The sequence below is a fragment of the Rhynchophorus ferrugineus genome, unplaced genomic scaffold, assembly GCF_030347505.1.
Source record: "Rhynchophorus ferrugineus isolate W39M unplaced genomic scaffold, kcgeb_rfMv2 rfM3, whole genome shotgun sequence".
NCBI lineage: Eukaryota > Metazoa > Arthropoda > Insecta > Coleoptera > Curculionidae > Rhynchophorus > Rhynchophorus ferrugineus.
Window position 1 is genome coordinate 59,544,591 of NW_027472582.1, and position 16,133 is coordinate 59,560,723.

At 31.6% G+C, this 16,133-nt stretch overlaps 1 protein-coding gene across 1 annotated transcript; it reads left to right on the forward strand.

Annotated features, from left to right (window-relative positions):
* Positions 1-382: 382 nt before the first annotated feature.
* LOC143193036 (uncharacterized) lies at positions 383-6,496 on the forward strand. Its single transcript, XM_076398956.1, has 3 exons — positions 383-486; positions 5,908-6,060; positions 6,114-6,496. Exons 1-3 carry the CDS (start codon positions 444-446, stop codon positions 6,377-6,379), a joined length of 462 nt encoding a protein of 153 aa, XP_076255071.1. The 5' UTR covers positions 383-443; the 3' UTR covers positions 6,380-6,496.
* The last annotated feature ends 9,637 nt before the right edge of the window (positions 6,497-16,133 follow it).

Sequence of the window (16,133 nt, forward strand, 5' to 3'; positions counted from 1 at the left end):
TGTAGACTGTTATTCCACTATGTAAAATTCGACATGCCTCAAGGTCGCTCTACCTCGATTTAAGTAAGCATTTTAGGGTAGACGGAAATGATTAGCAACAATGAATTAGTTAAATAATAATAAATTTTTTTAATTAATTATCGACTCACTATTTTTCTGATTGTATCTGTCATAAGGGTAAAACTGTAATTAAAATATCGAAAAAATTAAGATATGTTTTCCTGTAATTTCATTTTGGTTGTTTTCTTTGATTTTACGTGATTAAAAATGGCTTTCATATATGTTTTGTGCATTAATGTATAGTATATTTATGTTAATGACACTAGTCATTATTTATATACAGTACTATAGCGGATTTCCTTCTATTGTGGCTGTGGTTGACTTAATAATGATCATTGTAATTTCCTATAGTTAAAAGAATATGTCCTAATACACATGCAGAAATGAATTCTAATACTATGTGTACCTTAAACGTTTTTGCTTTTGGTAAGTAAGTGGCAATATTATAAATTTTTATATTGAAGTATTTAAATCGGTAATGACACTAGCTAAGTAAACATTACCGTGGTATGCAGTTTTCTTTATAATTTGGCATGAGGTCAGTTAAAATATACAACAAAAAATAATAGACAGCTCTCACAAAAAATCAAAAATAACTTAATAGTTTCGATAGGAATGATCAAAAACGGAATGTTATGAATTTTTTCGTTCTGCTTGTCTTTTATAACTATTATAGAGATTGTCTTGTGTCAATTGTCAAAAAATCCTAAGGAAGTAAAATTCTTGAATTGAATTGGAATTTGGAATAGTAAGTGGCAATATTATAAATTTTTATCGGTAATATAGTATTTAAATCGGTAATAACACTAGCTAAGTAAACATTGCCGTGGTATGTAGTTTTCTTTATAATTTAGCATGAGGTCAGTTAAAATATACAACAAAAAATAATAAACAGCTCTCACAAAAAATCAAATATACCTTAATAGTTTCGATAGGAATGATCAAAAACGGAATGTTACGAATTTTTTCGTTCTGCTTGTCTTTTATAACTATAGTAAGGATTGTGTCGTGTCAATTGTCAAAAAATCCTAAGGAAGTACAGTTCTTGAATTGAATTGAATTGGAATTTGGAACCTAAGAGTTTAGCTTAAGCTTTAGACAAATTTAGATTTCTAAATAAATCTGTTAGTTCACCTTGTCATATTATGATGCCAGTGAGGGATGGTCTGTGCCGAGGTTCCTAGTTTTTATATTGCAAGTTTATTTGTTTTTTTTGAATATCAAACAAAAATAATTTAGTACTCAATGCTTATTAATAATCTGAGGAATTAAATTAAAATTGTACCTCATTTGAAATTCGAAGTAAATTTAACAAACTAAACAAAACAGAACCCGTGATACTGAGTAATTTTTACTTATATATTAGAATCTATACGTATTTAATCTATACGATTAATTGAAGAATTATACTTTTGAGTCGATCCAATAATTACCCCATTTTATATATCTTTACGATTTTAATTATTCTGAATGTAACAGCTGTTTGCTGCCAGACCATGTGCTATTAATCGAAATAGATGATTCCTAAGAAACAATATCTGGAGAATATGTCGGATAGGATGGAATGTTCGATTTTAGCGTTTCACGATCTGTTTTTACCTCTTAATCCACATGGGTACAGGCATTTCCGTATAACAAGATTGCTGTCATACCTATCTTGCTATTGTATCCGTTTCTTTTAATTCACAGTTTCATCTAGTCTTAACAACCCGTAGTATATCATATCGAGTTGGTATCTTCGTAAACATATTCATACTTCGCGCCATGAATCTTTCCCATTAAGTTAAACCAATCTGTGGAAAATGGCTTAGTGAGTAACCTCTAATTAATGAACAAATTCCGGTTAAATTTCACAACAAAACTCGTCCACCAGATCCTGCAATTTCACCTCTTCATATTTCATTATTGCTTCGGAGCTTGGCCGCCGAGGTTATCTGATTTTCTCGATCTCTGGAGATATTCTCAGCACATATTTTTTTACCAATATACTTTTTAACTAAATTTTTTTAAAATTAAATTAAAGAGAAACCCTTTTCGCAAATAACGCTTGTTGGGCTCTGGGCTAGTAACGTTTACTAACTAAGATGTATACACATTGTTCACATTGTTCTTAAAGTCTAGACCTTATGATTTAGACACAAAATGAATTAGCATTTCATGTACTACGACTAACACATTCTACATAGTTTTAAAATATGGTAGAGTTTTCGCACATAAAACATTAGTTCAAAGTTTTTTATCTCTTTAACTTCTGGGTAAATTCGCTGTTTTTTTGAGCAGTTGTAGTATTTCGACGATTTTTTATTTATGCAATCTCTGTTAATGGTTTTTCGTAAATTATTTTATTTCTTCGCTGACCCTTATGACTCCGCTGTACCTTTATATCTTTGTGGATATCATATGGGTCGTTAACAATGTTTCAAAGAACTATATTTTGTTGGGTTTGCATCATGTTAATTTTGGTTTTCTTTGTGCAACCCCATAGTCGTAGGATTGTAGACCAAAACATATTTTTTTGTGTCTTTTAACATTAATAAATTAATTAAATTAATTAAGTTAATTATAAAATTAATTAACATACATAAAATTGTGTTCAAGGTTCTCATGCCTCTCTTCTCTCTTTCTCTCTCTCTCTCTCTCTCTCTCTCTCTCTCTATCTATCTCTCTCTCTCTTTATAGTATGAGCCACGTCTAAAAATATAGTTGAATAAACGTTTTTTCAAAATGGTGAAACATTTTTAGATGTATATCATTCTGTGTCTAATTTGCAAGTGAAATAAAGAATTGTGGACAAATGCTTTTTCTTAATATGCCAACTACCCTTCATTATTTTAAGCTCACTTTTCCATTGGCGGCCATCTTTGTTCTACTACCTCATGATACACCCGCATAGATAGCTTGAAATCTGAAAATTTGTAATTTATTTTTTTCTGAAATGATTTGTGGAAATAAAGGAATTGAGTTTGCATTTCTTGTACGTTGCCAACTCGTATTCAAGGTTCTCATGCCTCTTTTCTCTGTCTCTCTCTCTTCTGATCTATATCCCTCTTCTGATAAAGTATGAGCTACGTTTATAAATATAGTTAATAATAACTTAACGTTTTAATAATACCTTAATATATATAAATGATAAACATTTTTTCAAAATGGTGAAACATGTATATCTTGCTGTGTCTAATTTGCAAGTGAAATAAAGAAATGTGGACAAATGCTTTGGCGGCCATTTTTAATTTAACTCAAATAATAATACAGTGCCACTTATAAAAACAATACAAACAATAATGATTTATTAGTAGTTATAGTCATCTGCTAATAAGTATGCCTTACATATTCCGAACATCAACTTTCAACCAAGCTAGACATGGACGGATCACTTACCAGCTTATCTATAATATCGTATTGATTCATAAATAATCATTTATATAGATTTACAAAAAATAAATCATTCAAAGGCTGCATATACTTTCGGCCTTGTTATTGATAAAGATGGCTTCTTATCGCTTATATGTTTTCCTTGCTTCCTAAGCCTTTAAATCCCATATCAAAGAATAACCGTTTATTGATGTTTGCGGCGCTTTCAATAACGCTTTCGTTGGATTTAATTCGGTTTTAAACGTTGTTTAATTTTTACCAATATTCGTGTACTTTGTTACATAATCTACTTAAAGCAAACTGTCTGCCATGGTTGATAAAATATGGATTGTTGCTGAGAACGAACGTAATATTTACGTATCTTGAATGTTATGTTAATGATAAATATTTGATTTGGGAAGAATCAAAAATATATATTATAGATTACTGATTATAGCTGTGCTTCAGAAATAATAAAATCTAAAAATCATGGCATTCATTAAAATGTCTTCACCGCTGGCCCCGATTTTTAACTATGAATATTATTTAAGCGTTATACGTTGTATGTGTTTCAAAAAATGGTGACAGAAGGTGACACATTGCGACTGGCAATGAAAACGAGCTACTGCGGCAATCTCAAGACGTCATAGGTTAGTCTAGGAGAGTCATTCACATTGACAATGAAGCGGAATATTCATGGCCATAAAGTTTTGCTGTGCATATGGTAGAATCAGCTGTGTATTACGAGCTGATAAAACTAAATGACATTGAACGATCTCTACCAACTTCAAATTGTCTTTCTAATAATAAGCTGGTCGACGCATTTTTGCAAGGAAGGGCCAGCAATAGTAAGTAACAGACGCAAAGTCATCCTTTTGCACGACAACGCTCATCTACACGTTGCAAGAATGGTGAAACATATACTGTTACAGCTCTAAACTGAAGGCGTCTTCCCCAGACATAGAGCCTTTTGATGTCCACTTTTTTGAAATGCTGAAAAAGTGCGAAAATTGTTCGACGATAAGACCGCTACATAAATTCCATTATAAGGTTAAATAATGATCAAAATATATGCAGAATGAATATAAATTTGAACGATTAATGTTCTAAATATAACGTAACCTTTCAAATACTTTTAACATTTTTTTATTTTCAGCTACAGTGATAATGGTGGCTATCTTTGTTACTCTTTGATCGAGAAAAAAAAACAAGTTTGTGGAAATTTATCCAGGACTGTAAATATAGAAGCGGTGTTCATCACGATGACTATAAACTCATTAAATATGTATTTTCGACATTAGTTACTTTTATTGTTTGTTTTAAAAATGTACTGCCAACGCCCATCAAACATTTATGGTGACACTAATTTGTCTTATCCCATATTACTGCTTTTATTTTCAACAATTTAGAAGTTGTAGTTTGAATGTCAATAAAAAGATCGGCTTGGAGGGCTTAACAGTCCAAAAACAATTGCAAGACTTATCGTTCTAAAAACCAATTCAAGCTCTCAAGGGACTTTGATATAGTTTAGAAGTTATTTTTAGATGTGGTTCTCGGAGCAAAAATTTAAATGGAGCGAAAATGGTTACCATATAGATTTATTATAAATGTAATTTTGAACTATTCTCGATTTCATTGCTTGTCAATCAAAAATGTTTTCAGAGCTATATTACGACTGGCGACGAAAACTGGAACTACTACGAGAATTCCAAATGCAAAGAGTCATGGATTAGTCTAGGAGAGCCACTCACATTGATATTGAAGCAAAATATTCATTGCCATAAAATTTTGCTGTGCATATGATGGGATCAGCTTGATCTACCAACTTGTCTCTCTAATAACAAGCTGACCGACGTATTTTTGCAAGGACAGACCATCAATAGGCTGTAACACATGCAGAGTCATCCTTTTGAATGACAAAACTCATCCATGCGTTTCAAAGGTTATGAAAAATATACTGTTATAGCTCTAAGGGAAAGTTATCAGCATATTCACCAGAAATAGATTCTTTTCATTGCCACTTATATACACCAAAGTAGCATGGCTTGGCTTACACACTGTTTCAAAATGCTGAAGAAGTTCGAAACTTGTTCGACGTTAGGATCACTAGGAACACCAGTAGCGTTCTTTCGAAGATCCATCTTATCAAAAAGGTGGGAAACGTTGTGGAAGATGATGAAGCTTATTTTGATTAATATATATTGTACAAATTTTTCACAATAAACTCCTTTTTAAGGTTAAAAAGTAGACAAATTTGCGATTTATTTCAAAACCTAAAATTTTCTGTCAGCTTAAGATATATTAAAATATTTGCGATTTTGGCTACATATTCGTTTTTAATGAAGAACGATTTGGGAAAGACAACAATAGTCCGAAATATCTTTAGGATAACTAAGCTAAGATTATTAGGATTAAACGATGAATATGAAATTGAATGATTAATGCTCTGAATATAACGTAATATTTCAAATACTTTTAATAATTTCTTATTTTCAGCTACAGTGATATTGCTGGCTATCTCTGTTACTCTTGGGTCGAGAAATAACACAAGCTTGGACAAATTTTTCCAGGACTGTAAAGATAGAAGCGGGGTTAATGATGATGACTATGAGCTCATTAAAAAGAAGAAAGTTCCCTCTTCCCCAGAAGGTAAAAGAGATTGAATTTCAAGCAGCAGCAATTATTATGTTATTCTATTTTAGGAATATGCATGGTTGATTGCCTTTTTACAAAACTGCATATTATAGAACACGGTACAACAACAACATTCAACAAGCACGGCTTTGTCGTAATATTTTCAGCAGCAGTCAGAGGAAATATTCAAAAACTAAAGAAGTTAAACGATTTAGGAAATATGTGCGAGAAGGAGATAACAATAATAGAATCAGAGGGTTGCAATGTGACTAAACAGTTTTTGAACTGTTTGGGTCGGCATAAAGATATGCTTCAAGTTATTCAAAAATCTTAGATATTTTTATAGAAATTATTGTTGATAATATGGTCGTCGTTATTATAGTAAATATAACTGTAAATTATGTAAATTAGGTTTGTGTAATTAATAAGTTAATGAAATCATAAATCATATAAAATAACAATATTTTTATAATACATGTTTCAGTAGTAATAAATTAAACAAAATCTTTTAAATATAGTGCAAATAGTGCTTATATCATTATCTGAGTTATGAACTACAATATTTACTACAATTTTGTTAAAATGTCGTATCCAATGAACGATTAGAAGCCATCTAAGAGACCTAGGAGGTATCTAAGAATTACTTTAATATGTCTGTGTAGATATACATTTTTTTCCTGGTAATGCTTTTAATGAAAAGTTTCAGTTAAATTAGCAATGAGTACAATAAATGACTGATATACACGGTTCTAAGGTGAACGTTAATATTTTAGCTATAACCAGAAAACTGGTCAATTGAAATTTATCAGAATGGTGTGCATTAATTTATGGGCTATATTGGATGCTAAAATATAATTTATTTCAGTTCTGACTGAAGCTTGTGTCTCCGAAATGTTTTCAAGTCCAAGTTGTACTTTTCTTGGCCCAGAATTAAATTTTTACCATGCATTAATATTAATATATTGTCCGAACAAGTACCATGTGAATTATATTTATTAAAAAAATTGCGATTAATGAAAGTCTTCGAACCCGAAATTGAAATCAGAAAATAATTTTCAGGTTACAGAGATGGTTTATTTTGGAATGAGTCTTGCTATACTGTGACTTAAACTATTCTTTTGTGTTGACATGTCAACATTAGAATCTGTTATAATGTGATAGTTCGGCATTGATTCTATCTTTCGTCGTTTATCCATATGGACGCTTAGGAGCAGTTGTTAAAAATGATGAGGAAATTAATGTTGTAAGTTTAGATAATGTTTCATTTCTTTTTATAGACTAATCCTTGAAATAATATAGATACTTGATATAATTAAATATTGATATTTATTTGTAGTTTTATTCAATTTAATTAATGTTTCACATATTACAAATATCTACATTTCACATATTATCTAGATATAGTTATCGATATTAGTTATCACACTTTGGAAATTATTCGTTGTAACAATATTTTATAAATATATCGACGTCTCGTCATGCTTACGTTTCCTTTTATTTCAATATTTTATTTTAAGTTAATAATCAGGTAGGTGTATTACAGAAACATTTCTATAACCCACTAAGACTTGTTTCTTTTAATGCGGGTAAGCAATTAAGCTGCACGATTCTCTTCTAAGAATAGGTTTCATATGTTTTCATGGGTAATCACTACCCATATATTCGTGATTTTGAGTCCATTATAACTACTAGCTCTAGCCATTTAACATTTAAGAAACATAAATCACTAAAATTCGTATACACTTATAAAAATTCAAAACTTAATATGGTGATATGGAAATAAAAATAATTATAATGTACTACGAAAAACATCAACATAAAGGTGACAATATGACACTTTAGAAGATACGACAGTCTTAGGTTTGAGTCCGAGTTAAGATGAATCCAATTTCAGATTTAATCCCCCAACTCCCGTCAGTTTGTGATTTTTTCTTTAAATTTGGACAACCGAGGATTTTGGAAGTAGCGTATCAAACTCCCTCTTCTTAGTTAAAGGAATTTTACGCGAAAAACTAGGGTTGTAGCGAGGAAATATTGAAATTTTTACGGGATTATTCGATATTTTTTATTCTCCGATATATAGATATAAAGATATTTTTTAAAGTATCCTTATAAAGATATATCCATGGTCCGAAACCGATCTCTAGTATAGTGAAACCACAAAGTAAAATGGGCTACCTGTCAGGTTCTTTGTGAGTGCTAAAAAGCAAACGAATATATGCGGACTTCAGGCACAAACTAAGCCTATCATATGATATTGAATGTAATATTCTATATTGTTAGCTTGGTTAGCAGAGGTCTAGGCTACAGGACAGCCCTCCTTCTAGGGCATGGTCGTAAATTTATGTTTGTGTTTGTTTATAATATTGACTATCTAAAAGGCAAACGTGTAATCCGTTAAGGAAGATGATTAAAGTCAGGCCATAAAGACCGGACGTCTTCTGAGATGATCTCTTAGTAACTTGTTGGATCAGTAGATAGGCTTAATACCGAGGACCGTGGTTCAAAAATAAAATAAAAACGATAAACGATAACGATACTTCACGATACTTATACGATAAAGGTAGTAAAAATATTATAGTTATATATCAAGGTAGTTTTCACAGAAATAAACTACCTATGTTGAAGATATACCTGTTGCGCATGACCTTGCAATATTTCCGTCTCTAAATTTTTTGTGATTTGTATCGAAAATAAACAACTTGTTCAGAATTTTTATCGATGCATATCATTGATACACATTATAACATAAGAGCATTAACATAATGTGTTAGTAAGGCTTGTAACCATATAAATTGTCGAATGACAATATGACACTTTAGAAGATACGACAGACTTAGGTTTGAGTCCGAGTTAGGATGAATCCAATTCCAGATTTAATCCCCCCACTCCCGTCAGTTTGTGATTTTTTTTCAATTTGGACAACCGAGGATTTTGGAAGTAGCGTATCAAAGTCCCTCTTCTCAGTAAAAGGAATTTTTAATATATATATATATATATATATATATATATATATATATATATATATATATATATATACAGATATTTTTTAAAATATCCATATAAAGATATATCCATGATCCGAAACCGATCCCTAGTATGAGTGAAACCACAAAGTAAAAAGGGCTACCTGTCAGGTTCTTTGTGAGTGCTAAAAAGCAAACGAATATATGCTGACTTCAGGCACAAACTAAGTCTATCATATGATATTGAATGTAATATTCTATATTGTTAGCTTGGTTAGCAGAGGTCAAGGCTACAGGATAGCCCTCCTGCTGGGGCATGGTCGTAAATTTATGTTTGTGTTTGTTTATAATATTGACTGTCTAAAAGGCAAAAGTGTAATCCGTTAGGGAAGATGATTAAAGACCGGACGTCTTCTGAGATGATCTCTAAGTTAGTAACTTGTTGGATCAGTAGATAGGATTAATACCGAGGACCGTGGTTCAAAAATAAAATAAAAACGATAAACGATAACGATACTCCATGATATTTATTCGATAAAGGTAGTAAAAATATTATAGTTGTATATCAAGGTAGTTTTCACAGAAATAAACCACCGATGTTGAAGATATACCTGTTGCGCCTGACCTTGCAATATTTCTGTCTCCAAATTTTTTGTGATCATATCATTGATACACATTATAATATAAGAGCATTAACATAATGTGTTAGTAAGGCTTGTAACCATACAAATTGTCGAATACAACGGAACAATTACGTGACAAAGATATTTTTGGCGTTTTGTGTGATTTTATAGTGGCATTATTTTTTTGTAGCGTCAATTTTCTTTTCAAGCCATTTTTGTAGAAAAAAGAAACAAATTATATATTATTAAAACAATATTGCTTTGACAAAAGAAAACTATAGATAAATTTAAATGTATTTAATTGTAGTTAATGATATCGATAAGCGCGACTGTCGAGTCTAACGTACCTAACGGCTTAAATCCCCATCTTCAACGTTCAGGAAAGAGTGAAATACACCCGGGATGCTCATAATCATAATCGGCATTGTTTCCGGGACATCGCCAAACTAATATAAGATTACAAAACAATTCCGACGAAAGAAATAATAAGCTGTAAGGACGCCCCGATGACGACATTTATGACAGTTTACGGGCCCGAAATACATTGTAAAATGACAAACAAAGACAATAAGCGGGATTAAGCGCAACAATTAGGCGCCCCGGCGACAAAGAGAGCGCCGGGACGCTCTTCCCAACGGATTACTGTTGCTGATTCACGATGCTCTCGCTGCAACTTACGGTTCCCGGGATTAGCGCGGGATCATGCCCACCCAGGAACAGATATATTTTATTTCACGCTTGTTTCCGCGCCGGATAATTGAGTCCTGATGGTTTTTAGAAAATGCCGTTTTTTGAGCACACACCAAGAATTATATCGAATGTTTTTACGGAGTTATATTTTGCTTGGTTTCCAAAAAAACGTTGTTTCGGTATTTTTTATGATTATATTTTCAAATACATAATACACAACCAATATATTGGATTTAATTAATAGCAATTGATTGAGTAAAAATTCTTCAGGCATAAGAAGAACATTATTTAACTTGTACATAAAAATGATTAACAATCCACATGAGTTGTTAAAAAAGTTTTAAAAAAAGGTTTGCTTTTAAATTATGGCTAAAATAGTTGTATTATTTAACCACACGGAACATTCAATCATCTATATATTAATCGGCTTAGCGAAAATTATTAAATTTGTAAGAAAACCGGGGCACCTGAACGAATGAAATTTGGCGCAGTTAAAATTTATACTGAGCAATCATTTTCAGGCCTAAAATGTTTCAGTATCATACGATATAAATAAATAAATTCTTTTGTAGTACGACTTGTCCTTTGCTTTAAATTAGGCCTCAGTGTTGAGACCTCTTCATTAGACGAAAATTTCTTCCCAGCGAGCATTCTTTTGAGATCTGAAAACAGGAAATAGTCGCTGGGGGCCAGAACTGGAGAACACGGTGGATGAGGAAGCAAATGGAAGCCCTATCGATGGATTTTTGCCAACGTTTTCACGTGACACGCTGCATTGACTTGGTGAAGAAGCACTTTCTTATTCTTTAAATGTGGCCATTTTTCGGCGATTTCGTCCTTCAAACAGTCCAATAACGCTATATAATAGTCGCTGTTGATGGTCCTTCCTTTTTCAAGATAGTCAATGAAAATTATTCCATGCGCATCCTAAAATATCTGTATTTATAACCTTGCCAGCCGGCTGTCGTGTTTTCTCACGCTTTGGAGCGGGTTCATTGTGTGCAGTCCACTCAAGATGACTGTCGATTGGACCTCAGAGTGAAATGATGGAGCTATGTTTCACTCATTGTTGACGCAATAACTCGAGTTTATTACGCCTGATCATCTTCAAACACTGAGGCGAATCATTAAGTCGTCGTTGTTTTTGGTCAACAACAACATTTATTAATTACATATAGTTCTTCATGCTGTTATGAGGTAAATATGAATGAAATATTTAATAGCATTTTATGTAATTTACCGTTTTAGAAATAAGAGCATGCACAGTGTATTACGTCTTCCTCTCTATCCACAGCATTTTTAATCCTATTGAGTTTATGCGGGGTATTGCAAAGAATTATTACAATAGATATTCAGATCGAAGAGGATATTCAAACCAGAACTATCTGGAATTATGGAAAGAGGCATTGTTGAAAATATAATCTTCGGTTTGTGTAAGCTCGATCAAACACATTGAAGTAGAAATTGACAAATGGTAGAATCTTGAGCAAGTTTTTAATAGATTGCAAACGAACAGCTTAGTTATTTACTTGATTAATGTTTCTGAAAGTGAGAGTGACTGAATAAAACTTTATGAATATTGGTTTATGATTCAATGCTGACGATTACCAAGACAGGGTGATGAAACCACTAAAGGTATATATAATAGCTATACATTTAATATACTTTAGTTGTAGGGAATTGTATTATAGAGTGTGAAAGCTTTATGAGCATATGTGTTATTGTTCAAATTACACATGAACGTTTGGTTAACATGTATGAGGAGAGAAATAACATTAACTGTTTTGCAGATATGCCTAATGCCTTAAGGCGAATGCAGTGATTAAATGTAGTTTTATCAAGAAAGATGTATACAGATAGTAATGGCACAAACTAAAGAGAAATATAGTAATATCATAATGACTTTACAAGGATACATTGCATCGAAAGAAACAAGAACTAAGCGTAAAACATAAATATGCTCTCTAATGAAAGTAAAATACACTACTCAGATATACAATTGTTAATTATGTGGATTAGGCCTTCGCTGGATACCACCACATACAGAAACGCGCCTAGAACCCTACCAATAGTTGTGTGGACAAAAGCTCAAATTATATTTAATAAAATATTTGTTCAACTATTTTATTTATAATAAAATGTTGTTATATGTCAGAGCCACAATGTACTAAAACTCAGAGCTCGGCAACATTGCAAAGTTTTGACAGTTCTCCCATGCCACTGCTATTTTGAATTGACTATATTTTTATAAATTTTCAATATCCTAAAATACTTAGCATCATAACTACCAAAACAATATACCACTAATCATCAGAACTTAAATACTCAATAATACCAGTTTTCGTATTAGTTTCGTAATTTTGGTTGATGATTAATAGTACCGGTATTTTTTATCAATATTTTAAAATGTTAGATTTATAACATTTTATCTGACTTATCTACAGCTGAAACAGTAAAATATTTATTTGGTGAGACAATAAAATTTGATAAAATTATAAAACTTATAAGATCCTAAAATAAATGCCGTGTTCTATATATTAAATCCATACAGAATCTCTAAAAAAGAACGCGCAATATATTATTCTACGGTATGAAAAATATACTGGTGTTGCTTAACTTTACTTAGTTACTACGAGGAATGTAAGTTCTATAAGTTCCTTAAGTATATTTCAGATGATATTTATTTTAGATGTATTTTTTAAATGCTGTTTTAATGTGACCTCCTTATCTATATACACATCCGAACATTTATTCGACTTTTTGAATTATTAAAGAAATTAAATTAGATATCTTTTTGAGCTATGACTTCCTCGTTTGTTTTAGTTAAGTTGTATTTCCGTTCTTACACTTCCGTATTCGTCATAGGATTAGCAATAGGATGATCGTGATTAGATTAGTTCTTATTTTTGTGGACAATGTGAAATATTATCAAATGGATTATAATATTTACGAACACAGAGATACCAAACAACACAGTGTAGCCATTTTATGGACAAATTTGGTTTGGTTTGGTCCACATACGTTTTCTGTATTCTGTATTTCTTTCTTCTTCTCTCTATTTCATTGGATACACAACATTGATTCATCACTATCCTCACTGTTCCTTACATTCACTTCAGATATCCATTGATTTTGGTAAAACCTGTTTTAATAGTGGATATTTTTTAGACTGATAATTTTATTTGCAATTTTGTTTTATATTATTCTTGGGTAGCCGCTATTTTTTTCCAATATTTCAGAAAATTTCCGGTCTCGAAAGAACGATGTTTCTTTTGAGGATTCACGAATCAATGCAATTTTTGGTATCTTCATAGGAATCGAAGTGCTGCAGACATGTTACGAGTCATATATTGGAACAAGTAGTAAACAAAAGAAATAGGATCTAGAGAATACGGAGGTGTTGCACTTCCCATTTTAATATTTTCAAGTATTTTTTCACCGGTTTTGCTACATGTGTTCTAGCGTTGTCATGCTGAAGAATAACATTGTTGTGAGTCTGCTTGCATTGCGGCCATTCATTATAATGAATAGCGATTCTCATTTATTGTTTAGGGTAAATTATGTGGCTCGGTGAATGGAGGTAAAACGAAAAGAAAGAGTGGTGTTTGCATTATGTGATAGTTATTTATTGGCTATATAAAAAGTCTGAAAAATACAATTAGATAAAACGGATGACAGCGGTGTCACCTGGAGACGAGGCTTGAGCAGTCGATGGTGGCACGTCTAAACCAAACGATGGTTGTGTACTGAATGAATCGAAATACCCTTCAATAACATCCCAGATAAACGTCTCGGGGTTGCCGCCAGCTATTCGTTATCGGGTTCTAGTTGGCGCTGCTGGCACCTCGCCCGTGTTCAACATCTGGAATTATATTTCTGGGTATTTTGTAGACCGTTATTCCACGATGTAATATTCGACATACCTGAAGGTCGCTACAATAGTTTTAGGTTTAGGGGTTTTAGTAGCTACCACAATAAGTACATCAAGCCGCCAAGCCACAAAGCGGTATACTACACCAAGCTGATCCCATCTAATATAGAGCTTTAGCTTGGAGCCACGGGTTTTACAATTTTCGTTGTTGTTGTTGAATGACCAGGTGGTTCCAATTAATTTTTTCGCTTTGATTATCGTAACTGATCCACTTTTCTTCACCAGTAACAATGCGATGCAAAAAGCCTTTCCTATTTTCCAGTCGAACCAACATTTCACGTATGGCGAAACGCCTTTCGATTTTACTTTGCTTCAATACGTATGGGACAAAATATATAAGCTTTTGGATCATTCGCAGGTTTTTCAACCAATTGGAAATAGTTCCTTAAATTACTCACAACAATTTTGCGTATTCTTCTCGCATTTTACGGGAATCGTCATCAAGTAATAGTTTCAAATCCTCATCTCCATATTTTTTGCCTGTCAAGAACGCTCTTTAACTTTGGTGTCATAATGATCACTTTTAAAACTACGAAACCAATGTTCAGTCAACTACTTTCACCCGCTATTTCCGGTTCGATTGATTTGATTACTTTTTACTATCGACTAATTTAGTTAATAGTTTTATTCGACTCATTTTTAACGTTCTGGCTTTGTCGTCCTAGCGACAACCTTGAAAATAATGTGCTGAATTTAGATACATAGATTTATTTGTAATATATATGATTTTACATTTTGTTTGTAGTAGGTTTGTAAATAACAATATATTGTACACTAATATGGCAGCATTTTGTCAACTATATCTTTCAAGATTATTTGTTAATATAATAAGGTAAACAGAACAATATTTTGTTTGTTATATAGAAAAACAATTTTGACTGTATTTATGTTATCTTAGCAGCTATTGAGTCTTTAACTATTTGACTTTTTTGATTTACTAAGTCTCTCGATGATTGTACAAACCTTTTGAATGATAAAACTTCTTTCATTCAATTTTCAACAAGTAATAATATAAATATATTATTATTATATAAGTATCATATAATTATATAAGTATATAATATATTATATAAGTAAAATATTTTTATGAACGATAAATAAAATTATTATTGTATCTACAAAAAGTGCAATGGATAAATATTTGAAAAAGATTAATTGAGAAAATACGATACAAATAATTAGTGATTATTACTCCATTCCCTTATATTATCCAGTCAAATATATAAAATATAAAAAATATGTTATCAGTGAAAATAGAACTGTTATTTTGAAGATAATAAATTAGTACATTTCCGTCTCACTAATAGCACGGTGGAAAAAAAATTAGTTAGCTCATATTGGAATGAATAAATATAATTGGGATCATAATTCCATTCCTTTTTTCACACTCTGCTCCTGGCCAATTTAAAGTTATTTAAAAATAACTGATCTATATAGCACGCAGAACCCAAAAAATATCTCCGTCGTTTACTCTCTTAAAATTAGCACGGGAAGAAATTCATATATCACCGTCTGTTATCATGAATAGAAATCCATACTAAAACAGAAATTACTGTTTGCATTTACTAATTTTCTACAATCAAGAAGTTCCTCCGTTTTGCGACTGTCGATAGTTCGATAATTAAAACAACGTCATGTAAAACAATTAAAATAATATCTACCATATTATGAAGCATACATTCTCTCAAATATACCACACACAAGTATTCACAATAAGTAATTGCATTTTGAAAAAATTACAATCCTTAAAATTTAAGTAATGTCTTAATAACATTTTTTTTATATACGTAATATTATATTTTCTCACGATAATTTGGGATAACCCTTTAAAGTTTTGCCGAAATAAGTACAAATCAATAACATGTCGTTATATCTCAT

What these genes read in the sequence shown, in the direction of transcription:
- LOC143193036 (XM_076398956.1), top strand. Translation starts at nt 444, where the DNA reads ATGAATTCTAATACTATGTGTACCTTAAACGTTTTTGCTTTTG. An exon ending in CTTAAACGTTTTTGCTTTTG is followed by an intron (nt 487 to 5,907) that starts GTAAGTAAGTGG and finishes TCTTATTTTCAG; the next exon opens with CTACAGTGATATTGCTGGCT. An exon ending in AGTTCCCTCTTCCCCAGAAG is followed by an intron (nt 6,061 to 6,113) that starts GTAAAAGAGATT and finishes ATTCTATTTTAG; the next exon opens with GAATATGCATGGTTGATTGC.